The 12,163-nt window shown below is 36.5% G+C and overlaps 1 protein-coding gene across 1 annotated transcript in view; it reads left to right on the forward strand.

The window, feature by feature from the left end:
- The window catches only part of LOC145515526 (uncharacterized), a 180,459-nt gene that overhangs the window by 390 nt on the left and 167,906 nt on the right, over nucleotides 1–12,163 (forward strand). The window contains exons 2-3 of the mRNA XM_081516153.1: nucleotides 1,201–1,323; nucleotides 5,369–5,579. Coding sequence (XP_081372279.1) covers nucleotides 1,259–1,323; nucleotides 5,369–5,579 — 276 coding nt within the window. The 5' untranslated portion in view covers nucleotides 1,201–1,258. The remainder of the gene's footprint in view (nucleotides 1–1,200; nucleotides 1,324–5,368; nucleotides 5,580–12,163) is intronic.

The raw sequence follows: 12,163 nt of genomic DNA on the forward strand, positions 1-12,163 counted from the left end.
AATCAATACAGAAAGACAGTTGAGTTAGATGGTGGTAATAATGAACCTGGAAAAGACAAAATGGAAACCATAGATTTGTGATAAAGGAAAATCCCCAGGGATTTGGCATGTGCTAAGATGCTAAAATGCAGAAAAAAAAGAGGACTGATGCTTGATGCCTGTGGTAAGGATTCAGGCTACAGACAGCTGACTCTAGAGGTAGATGACCTGTCACTTTTTGTCAAGATAACCCTATTTCAATAACTTTAGAAAAAATTCAAGAGCACAATTACTAATGGAAAAATAAGACCAAAGTAATTAGCAACATAAGTAATATGTGAAGCATTTGCAATTTAGAAATACTTGTCTCTTTCTGTGAATTTGATGAGGAAAATAACTCTTTACTCCCTACCCCCACCCCTTTTATCTTTTGCTTTGTATGTATAGGTTAATGTTTTTAGGCATTAGAATGGAAGCTAAAGAGTGCTTTCTTTAGATTTTTTTTTTTTAACTTTTTAATGCACATCAATTTAGCCCTAGACAATGCAGTTTGAAATGGGGTGTTTCTATGTCAGTGAAGGTGTTGGGAAGACAGTGGGGGTAAGCCTCACTGTAAATAGCCTCAGACACAGCAAGTCATAGATGAAGGACAGTATATGCATTTATGTAGGATGGAAAGGACCATTAGTCACAGATCCATCTTTTCAGTCACTAAGAGAACAATTCCCATTAGTGACATCATTTTTGAATAATAAGAAAAATGTATGTATGTCCTTGAGAGTTCAATAAATAGTGAATGTTACATCTGAAATTTGCAAGCATCTTGGAAAGTTAACTCTTCTATCCTTCACAATTTTATAGACTATTTTCTATATCACTAGAATAGTTTACTAAGGTATATCTTGGTGACTTTAAAACATAAATATAGCCCCACAAGAAAAAACTGAGGGAGAAAATATGTCAAAGGTACTTAACACAGTGCCTGCACAATTAAGTTTCTTAATGATAAGCAAATAAAGGAAGGAAGAAATATTTTCTCAATCCAATTCTGAGCTGATTGTCCAGTGCAAGATACACCAGAGCCCTGAATCACAGTACCTAGGTTTGCCTCTGGTTTTGGTTACAATTTCAGACCCACGTCTGGAGGAGTTTAAACTCACTGATTATTCACCATGTTTCCATCTCAAGTTCACATGGCTTGTTTTTCTGTTTTGTACCCAGGGACTCCTCCAGTGCACTGCTCACTGAACCTGGGCTGAAGCTCCACCTAAAAATATGGATGAAATTTAAGACCAAACTTCAAATAGGAGAGAGAGCCAAAGGAAGAGGTCTCTTGTCCATTAAGTGAGCAATTAATACAGGTGTTCTGCGTGCTTCCTGGGTGGTCCTGGCCGCAGTGATCTCAGCAAACTTGCTACTGACTCATGGATTGGCTTGTGCAAGGAGTTGACTAGGGCTTTTAGTTCAGTCGCTCAGTCGTGTCTGACTCTTTGCAACCCCATGAATCACAGCACGCCAGGCCTCTCTGTCCATCACCAACTCCCGGAGTCCACCCAAACCCATGTCCATCAAGTTGTTGATGCCATCCAGCCATCTCATCCTCTGTCGTCCCCTTCTCCTCCTGCCCCCAATCCTTCCCAGCATTAGGGTCTTTTCCAATGAGTCAACCCTTCGCATGAGGTGGCCAAAGTATTGGAGTTTCAGCTTCAACATCTGTCCTTCCAATGAACACCCAGAGCTGATCTCCTTTAGGATGGACTGGTTGGATCTTCTTGCAGTCCAAGGGACTCTCAAGAGTCTTCTCCAACACCACAGTTCAAAAGCATCAATTCTTTGGCACTCAGCTTTCTTCATTGTCCAACTCTTACATCCATACATGACTACTGGAAAATCCATAGCCTTGACTAGTTGGACCTTTGTTGGCAAAGTAATGTCTCTGCTTTTAAATATGCTATCTAGGTTGGTCATAACCTTCCTTCCAAGGAGTAAGCGTCTTTTAATTTCATGGCTGCAATCACCATCAGCAGTGATTCTGGAGCCCCCCAAAATAAAGTCTGACACTGTTTCCACTGTTTCCCCATCTATTTCCCATGAAGTGATGGGACCAGATGCCATTATCTTAGTTTTCTGAATATTGAGCTTTAAGCCAACTTTTTCACTCTCCTCTTTCACTTTCATCAAGAGGCTCTTTAGTTCTTCTTCACTTTCTGCCATAAGGGTGGTGTCATCTGCATATCTGAGGTTATTGATATTTCTCCTAGCAATCTGGATTCCAGCTTGTGTTTCTTCCAGCCCAGCGTTTCTCATGATGTACTCTGCATATAAGTTAAATAAGCAGGGTGACAATATACAGCCTTGACGTACTCCTTTTCCTATTTGGAACCAGTCTGTTGTTCCATGTCCAGTTCTAACTGTTGCTTCTTGACCTGCATACAGCTTTCTCAAGAGACAGGTCAGATGGTCTGGTATTCCCATCTCTTTCAGAATTTTCCACAGTTTTTTGTGATCCACACAGTCAAAGGCTTTGGCATAGTCAATAAAGCAGAAATAGATGTTTTTCTGGAACTCTCTTGCTTTTTCGATGATCCAGCGGATGTTGGCCATTTGATCTCTGGTTCTTCTGCCTTTTCTAAACCCAGGTTGAACATCTGGAATTCACGGTTCACGTATTGCTAAAGCCTGGATTGGAGAATTTTGAGCATTACTTTACTAGCGTGTGAGATGAGTGCAATTGTGCATTCTTTGTCATTTCCTTTCTTTGGGATTGGAATGAAAACTGACCTTTTCCAGTCCTGTGGCCACTGCTGAGTTTTCCAGATTTGCTGGCATATTGAGTGCAGCACTTTCACAGCATCATCTTTCAGGATTTGAAATAGCTCAACTGGAATTCCATGACCTCCACTAGCTTAGTTCGTAATGATGCTTTCTAAGGTCCTTGACTTCACATTCCAGGATGTCTGGCTCTAGGTGAGTGATCACACCATTGTCATTATCTGGGTCGTGAAGGTCTTTTTTGTACAGTTCTTCTGTGTATTCTTGCCAGGGACATTGCATAAAGATACAGGTCTGGTTTCTTAGCAACTTTTGGTTTAATAGGCCTTCCCTGGTGGTGCTAGTGGTAAAGAATCCACCTGCCAATGCAGAGATGCAACAGACATGGATTTAATCTATAGGTTCAGAAGATCCCTGGAGAAGGAAAAGGCAACCCATTTCAATATTACTGCCAGGAAAATTCCATGGACAGAGGAACCTGGTGGGCTACAGTCCATGGAGCTGCAAAGAGTCAGACATGACTCAATGACTGAGCACATGATTTAAAAGGATTTAAGTTTAGAGAGGAAGTAATATGAACACATTCATCATAGAGCATTAAGATAGTTTTAAAAACTCATAAATAAAATGTTTTGAGTGGAGTATGAATATGTGAGATATTGAAATGATGGATAATTAACTTAGGGGAAATTATCCTAGGAATACCTTAGGAAAAAAATAGTATTTTTTTTAAAGTAGGAAAAGGTAAGGCATCCCATTTCAATATTTTGTCCAAAATATTGTTGGAAAAGGAATCATTTAATCAAATTGTGAGGGGTCCTGGTTATCAAGGAAATGAATACTTTAGTAAGTGAGAGAGACAGATGAAAAGCTTGTAGCATGGATTTGGAGTAGGAGGTACAAAGGATCCACCTGCAATGTGGATAAATTAGTTCAAAAGTCATATGTAAAAGATCATCATAGTCTCTTGGAATTCATTGTGAATTCTCTGATGGCAGAAATGATAGCACTTTATAAACTATATGTATTTGTTTATTTATGACATAGATACTCAATGCTGCTGCTGCTGCTAAGTCGCTTCAGTCCTGTCCGACTCTGTGCGACCCCGTAGACAGCAGCCCACCAGGCTCTGCCATCCCTGGGATTCTCCAGGCAAGAATACTGGAGTGGGTTGCCATTTCTTTCTCCAGTGCATGAAAGGGAAAAGTGAAAGTGAAGTCGTTCAGTCATGTCCGACTCTTAGCGACCCCATGGACTGTAGCCTACCAGGCTCCTCCGTCCATGGGAGTTTCCAGGCAAGAGTACTGGAGTGGGGTGCCATTGCCTTCTCCGAGATACTCAATAGATGTTGAATAAAGGGACAAAGGCAGCCATTTACTCATCAAACATTTATTGAGCACCTATATGTGTCGGAGGAGAAGGCAATGGCACCTCACTCCAGTACTCTTGCCTGGAAAATCCCATGGATGGAGGAGCCTGACAGGCTGCAGTCCATGGGGTGGTTAAGAGTCGGTCATGATTGAGTGACTTCACTTTCACTTTTCCCTTTCATGCATTGGAGAAGGAAATGGCAACCCACTCTAGTGTTCTTGCCTGGAGAATCCCAGGGACGGGGGAGCCTGGTGGGCTGCCGTCTATGGGGTCGCACAGAGTCGGACAGGACTGAAGCGACTTAGCAGCAGCAGCAGCATAAGTGTCGGATCACTGAGTTTCAGAAATACAGACACGTGAAAAAGCCCATTTATTTCACTGACTCTCTATTCTCTGTTTTTGGTCTTGCTTTATGACTCATGCATCATATGAACCTCAACTCAGTACCACATGGAGCACCCTTCTGAAGCCAATCCGTCTGTGCCTGTTTTGTTCCCTGTTGTCTTAGTGCCCATTGCTGGGTGGTCCTCCTCTAGCCTATAACTAGAAAGTCTTGAAAGCATCCTCTGTTCAAGCTCAGCTCACCACCAGTTGAGCCCTAACTACTTCCCTGGGGAGGTAGATCTCCTTTCCCAGCTCCATCGCTTGGGAATTCACTTATGTTTGTCTTGTAATACTGCACTTAAAATATCATTGGTAAGATTAGCAAGTGCTTAAGATTTAGAAATATGCCTAAGGAAACTTTTTTTTTTTTTAATGAAAAAGGTTTTCCTTATACAAAAGTAGTGAGGATATTGTATTTATTAAGCCCATCTAGCACCACTGAACAGAAAATCCCTTTGTCTGACATCTGTTCACATAGTAATTATGATGTTGATGACTTCAAAATTGTGAACTTCTAATTGATTTTTCAGTATAATGACATCTTTATCGAAAAAAAGAGGAACACATCCAAAGCATTGCCTTTCTCTTTCAACTTGAGAAATTTTCACCATTACATTTTAGGAAGGTAGAAGGATAATTTTATTTTTGCTTATCGATTACTTATATGTTTTCTTCCTGATAGTGGCATCTTAATAAATTTGACAAAGGAGCTGCAAACCAGGTTGTCCCTAGAAGCACAAGCCTAAGAGGAGCCCTCTGACATTTTTCAAAATAAGTGCAATGTGGATTTAAAAAAAGAGATAAATAAGAAGGCTAAAGCTTTCCTTCCTGTCTTGGCCCTTTCCTTTGCTTGATTGGTCAGGAATGATGGTGTGATTCATCATCTTCACTTCGGCTGCTGGGATAAAACTCGCATCAATGCTGACAAGATCCGGAGGACATCTCTTCTCCTTTGCCTCCGCAGAAACTCAGTCATGGCTAATTTAGCTATTGTGAAGAGAGCAAACAGGAAATTTGAAAGCGACAGTGCTTCACACAAAGTTTATTTCTTCCAGATGCCAAAACTGATGAAAGTAAGCCACCATCAATTCACAGTGATGAAATCATTCAAAAGCACTACACATGTAAATTATAAAATCATGCTTCTTCCAAAACAGCTAACTTCGTCAGGAAGACGGCTTTTGGGAAGAACAAAGAAAACACACTAGAATTTTGTCATTCAGACACAATGATCATGTTTTCTTCCTTTTCTTTTTATTTTTAAGAGGAGACAACTATATCATGTGTGCAATACTATTAATATCAGAATCTAAAATAGTAAATCTCCAACTTTTCTTTTAGTTTATTGCCACATGGACTTGAATTTAAGATTTTGATCAGTCTGAAAACTGCTGCTCTTGTTTTGGACAGCATCAGCATTTGCCTGAAGGGTCTTGGATAAATATTTTAAGGAACTTTGAATTTCAACCTCTAACTGTCCAAAATGAATGGAACACAAAGTAACCTACAGGTAAAAGATACAGCATATAGAACATTACATAATTTTTCTGAGTGATACAAAAGAAGGATCAGATAATGAAAAGGGTACCATGGTTCCTGGATCAGAAGGCAGAATGTTATAAAGAAATCTGTTTATTTAAAATGAATTTGTAGAGTGAGATACATTTCTTTATAACTTGACAAAATAGTTTTTAAGTTCTTAATTGAATAAGAAACAATTAAGAAAATTTAGAGGAAAAATTAAAAAGTAGAATAATAACAATGTAAGGCAAATTTTAAGATATTAAAAAAGTTAGGTTCATTCCCAAGACTGAGGAGAATAAATAGTATGAAATGATACAAAAATATTTTACAAATTACCTAACCTATTGTTTAAAAAACAATAAAAATAAAATGATCAATGGATTTTTAATAAAACCACTAGAATAATTAGTTAAGTCTAACAAATAAATTTCAATCACATATCAAACCATACTAAATTAAATTTCAGAGGGACAGATGTGCTTAAAGAGTAAAATAAACTCTAAAAACTTGGAAAAATATGTATATGCCCTTTCTTTCAAAGGGAAGAGTATTCTTATTTTGAAATTAGTGGCAGAGGACATAAATAAATATCTATGTTAAGTTACATGATCATTGTAGAACTTTATTATGGAAAACTAAAATTAAAGGAAAATTATAAATTAGCAAATATTATTAAGAATATCTAAAACCAAGTATTAGAGATATATATGTAACATCTTACAATAAATAAGTTATACTAATACATGAATAAGATATAAATAAAAAGGAAATTAAACAATATAAAAATCATGAAATACAAAAGAAAATTCAGCAAACTTTATGTTGTATTAGAAATTAAACATGAACAATTTAAATGACAGTCTTTTTTTTTTTAAAAGTAAAACAGCCATTTATAAAAGATTATGCAAAATATTTAAAATGATACAGTAAAAATGATGTTTTATTACATTGCTGTTGGGATATAAGTTGTGAGAAACTTTTAGATAAAATTGATTCATGAAGAATCGTAAAAGTAAGGAATTCCCTCCTGGTCCAATGGATAGGACTTAGTGCTCTCACTGCCAAGGGTCCAGGTTCCATTGCTCATCAGGGAACTAAGATCCTACATGCCACCTGTCATGGCCAAAAATAAATCATAAAAGTAATGATTCCTCAGTAGTACAGCCTATGAATCTTTTCTAAGAAAACAACCTCTAAATTATAAAAGACATTTATATATAAAAGTGCTTTGAACACATATTACCTACAATAGCTAAATTTGACAACAATATCCAGAAATGTTTAAGTAAGATATTTTACAGGTAAAATTAGATTTATATAGATTTTAAGGATAAATGTCCATATTATATTTCATATTATATTAAAGGAAAACATTCAAATTTACATATAGCATGCATCAGCCATGTATAGGTCAAAAACACACAGAAAGAAATAAACTAACATATAATAATTTATTTTCTTATATCTGCACAGAGATTTTCTCTAAATATTTTAATAATGTTCCTTTACAATGGGAAAATGTCATAGCCAAAATAAATAGAAGAAGAATGCAAATGGCTCATTTAATTGAAATAAAAATACCCTAAATATACATTTTTAATAGATAAGTATATTGAACAAATTCAAATTCTCAATTCCTCATTAGTTTGTGTGTTTTATTCAATATTAATAAAATAAAATTTTATATTGAGTAAATTCATTTTCAATTCTTCACTAATTAATAGTTTAGTGATTATAATTTAAATAATAAGTTGTTTTTTTTTTTGCATCCTAACACTACACTTCTAAATGTCACTTTTATGACTATACAGATGAGACCAGAAGTATTTTTCAGCACTTTAGATGGAGGAATTCTATTGAATAATTAAAACATAATTATAAAACTACAAATATTTAAAGTTTCTATAACCAGTAAAAGAGAAAAAACATTGATGGAATCCATAAACAGTGCATACTGTGAGTATTGTTTTTAAAATATGACTATCTTAGGCAGAGTTCCCAAGGAAACAGCCTGAGGTGAAGACTGGGATTAACCTGTAGGAGGTGCAATGTCAGAATCCTGAGTGGCAGTTCAAAGTCATAGCAAGGCTTCATGGTCCTAAGTGAGGTAGGTCAGCCATAGCCGTAACTGAGGAGGAACAAGTAGGTGCATGAAATTGAGGTGCTAAGGAAATCCAGGGAGGTGTGTATATCCAGCATAATGGCTATCCTGTGTGAGTTCATGCATGCTATAGTCTCTCCCATTAAAAAACTAAAAGTCAGACAATGAAACTTTAGTCCTTCCTCATTCTACCTTACTTTCTCTCTTTTAGTATCAACATTCTCAAAATAATCCCTGTGACATGTCTACAGTTTCCTACCAGCTATTACTCAGGACTCTTATATCAGCTTTAAACATTTCAGTGTGAGTTCTGACCTCTTGGTCCTACTATTCTTTCATTATTTCCCACTCTGCTTCTTTCATCCCTTTTCTTTTCCAGCTTGGCTTCCACCTTTAAGACCTCCTTGGAATCTATTCTGTTCTTATATCGCAAACATCTGGCACAGCTGATCAGTCTCTCCTTTTTCTTCAATGCTTCTTTTTCCTGGCTTCATTGATTATTTTCCCTATTTTTTTTCCCTCCAGCTTCAATAGCCATTTTATATCTGTCTGTTTTTTGGGTTCTTCTCTGCTCAATTTCTAAATGCTGTCATGCTCCAGGGCTTTGTGCTAATGTACACAGCAAAAGTTGAATACTATTCTCTACGTGAATCAACTCTATCTCTTGCCTGTCTGCACTTTGCTCATATCCATAGGGTTCACTGTAGTCACATGCTGTTATTTTGGTTTCTTAAACATACCAAGATCCAGTAATTCTCAGGGATTTTGCATAAGCTCTTCTCTCAGCCTGGAAATCTTTTTTTCCTGGATACTCAAAGGATGACTCTTCTTACACTTTAATCTAAAGTTAAAATATAATTATTGTTCAGTTGCTAAGTGGTGTCCAACTCTTTGTGACCCCAGGAACTGCAGAGCTCCAGACTTCCCTGTCCTTCACTATCTCTCAGAGTTTGCTCAAACTCATATCCACTGAGTTGGTGATGCTATCTAACCATCTCATCCTCTGATGCCCTTTTGCCTTCAGTCTTTGCCAGCATCAAGTTCTTTTATGATAAGTTGACTCTTCGCATCAAGTGGCCAAAGTTTTGGAGCTTCAGCTAAAGTATAATTAGGGAGGACTTCTTCAACCACCACTAATATATAAGATGCCTCTATTTCAACCATATTTTCCTATTCATTTTTCTTGGCATTTGAAAGAATCACATCCCATTTTTAACTGTTCCATTAAAGTAGGATCTGTCTCCCTACTGTAAGAACACCTGTTGAGGGCAGGGACCTTATCTGTCTTGCTCATCAGAGTGTATGAAGGAGCTGTAATAATGCCTAATTCACTGTAAGCATACCATAAATAGCTTTCACTGAACAACACTAAAACAACATGTAAGGCTTTTTACTGATCAAATAACCTAACATTTGTAAAGAAGAAAATATCAGGGCTAATATAAGAGTATGAGTATTGTGCAATACTCACTTTCATACTTCAAGTTGGATTATGACTTGTTTTGAAAACATATTTTGGCAATACACACCAAAACTTAAAAATATTTTTGCTCTATGAGCAGTCATAAATAACTATCAGTTAATTACTGCTTGACTCTTAACAATATAGATACTCATACCTACAATAGTGACAGTTTGCCTATGGGCAAAAAAATTATACATAAATGATGTGCAGTTGTTTTCAGCTTACTTTATAATAGCTTCACTTTGTGATATCTTCATTGATATCATGAGTTCAGCAATGTTTAGTATTTTTCTCCCTATGTTTAATGAAGTACAATTGATGATAAAAATTGAATGCATTTAAGATATACAACTTGATGTTTAATATACATGTACATCATGAAATAATCACCACAATCAAACCTAATTAACATATCCATCACCTCGTATAGTTACTATTCTCTTCCATGTATGTGTATGTGAGTGTGCATATGGTGAGAACACTTAAGATGTATTCTCTAGGCAAATTTCAAGAGTACTATATACTATTATTAATTGTAATCACACTGGTGTACATTGGATGTCTGTAACTTATTCATTTTGCATAACTGAAGCTTTTACTACTTTTACTGCTTGACCAATATCTCTCCCTATTGGGAGATATTGGTCCCAATTATTTGCCCTGTCCCCTAGCCCTTAACAACCATTGTTCTACCCTCTGCTTCTATGTGCTTCACTATTTAGATTCCACATGTAAATGAAATCATGCAGTAGTTCTCTTTCTGTGTCTGGTTTATTTTATTTACCATACTGTCTTTCAGATCCATGCATACTGTCACAAATGGTGGCATTTCCTTCTTTGTTAAGGCTGAATAATGTATGTGTGTACACATATACAAAGGTCGATTACTTTGGCCACCTGATGCGAAGAGCTGACTCATTGGAAAAGACCCCGATGCTAGGAAAGATGGAAGGCAGGAGGAGAAGGGGATGACAGTACAAGATGGTTGGATGGTATTACTGACTCAATGGACATGAGTTTGAGCAAGCTCCAGGAGATAGTGAAGGACAGGGAAGCCTGGAGTTCTGCAGTCCATGGGGCTGAAGAGTCAGACACGACTGAGCGACTGAGCAACAACAAGTAAATACCACACACACACACACAGCTAAATAAATAGAATAAACCAAGCTTGAAATGGAAATGGAAAAGGAGAGTTTGCTTTCCAAAGAATAAATTTCCACTAACCTAGTAATGAAGTAAGTCCTATAAGACTGCTGTGAATATAGACTATTTGGTAGGAAAAAAGGGCCTGTAATTCTTGCTCATTTTAAGTTATATCTACTGTATAAACCAACATAGTTGTGCTATAATGCCTTGAATAAGTTACATTATACTTCTTTCATATATCTAGGTAATGTTACAACACATAACAAGTAAAAATGGTTTTTAGAAACTTTGATCATATAAAGTTCTACATAAGCACTTAATAAGCATGGAAAAAAATGTGAGAGGCTTAGTTCAGTTTTAAATAGCTATCAAGGTATATTACAGGTTTTACTGTTCCTTACTAAATACTTTCTGAACAGCTATAAACTTATAAGTAGCACCAATCTTTTGTATGCTTATTTATAATATGGAATTTACTGAAGTAATTTTATATGTTAAATATAAAAATTTAAATTTATTAATATTTAATATAATTTAATACTTAAAATTAACCTAGTATCTTTTAAACAATGAAAAGTACAAATCCAAGTCATAGTACTTGATATTACAAGCTGACTGCTGTGCGCTTCACCATCCCAACCCATTGACTTATTGAAAAGTCTTTTTATATGATTTATGCATACTAAGTTCTCATCAAGAATGAATTTTAATTTTTTTAAATATCCTTGACCTGTATCTTTTAAAATGTTGATGTTTCTCCCATTGAATGTGTCAATATGACAAGGTGTAATGCTGATTTTTGTAATGATAAATATCCATGTGCCCCTTGGATAAACCCAATCCTGCCATATTATCTTTATAAAAGGGATACTGCTATGCTGTACTCAGTCGCTTTTAACTTTTTGAAACCCCATGGACTGTAGCCCGCCAGGCTCCTCTGTCCATGGGATTCTCCCAGCAAAATACTGGAGTGGGTTACTATTTCCTCCTCCAGTGGATCTTCCCAACCTAGGGATTGAACCCATGTCTCCTGCTTCTCCTGCATTAGCAGGCAAATTCTTTATCACTGAGCTACCTGGGAGAGATAAAAAAGGATACTACTACATTCAACTTGCTAATATTTTATGTAATATTTTAACATCTACAATCACAGCCAAAATCGATCCATACATTTATTCTCATGGATAGTGTTTGCTTGGTTATTGCAGTGGACATAAGGATCACAGGTCCCAGAGACCTCTTTGTCTCTCTATATAGAAGATGAAAATCTGATGATCTTCATAGCTTGGTATCCATGAGTCACCCTAGTGCTAGACTCTCCTAAATTTCAGTCCTTGTCCTTCACTGAAACTGCTTTTTCTGGGCCTTTGCAGTGGTGTATTCTAAAGATAATTCCACGTCTCTTTCTCTACTTCTTGTCA

This window comes from Giraffa tippelskirchi, chromosome 1, assembly GCF_054371585.1.
Source record: "Giraffa tippelskirchi isolate mGirTip1 chromosome 1, T2T-mGirTip1v1.2.pri, whole genome shotgun sequence".
In the NCBI taxonomy this organism is placed as follows: Eukaryota; Metazoa; Chordata; class Mammalia; order Artiodactyla; family Giraffidae; genus Giraffa; species Giraffa tippelskirchi.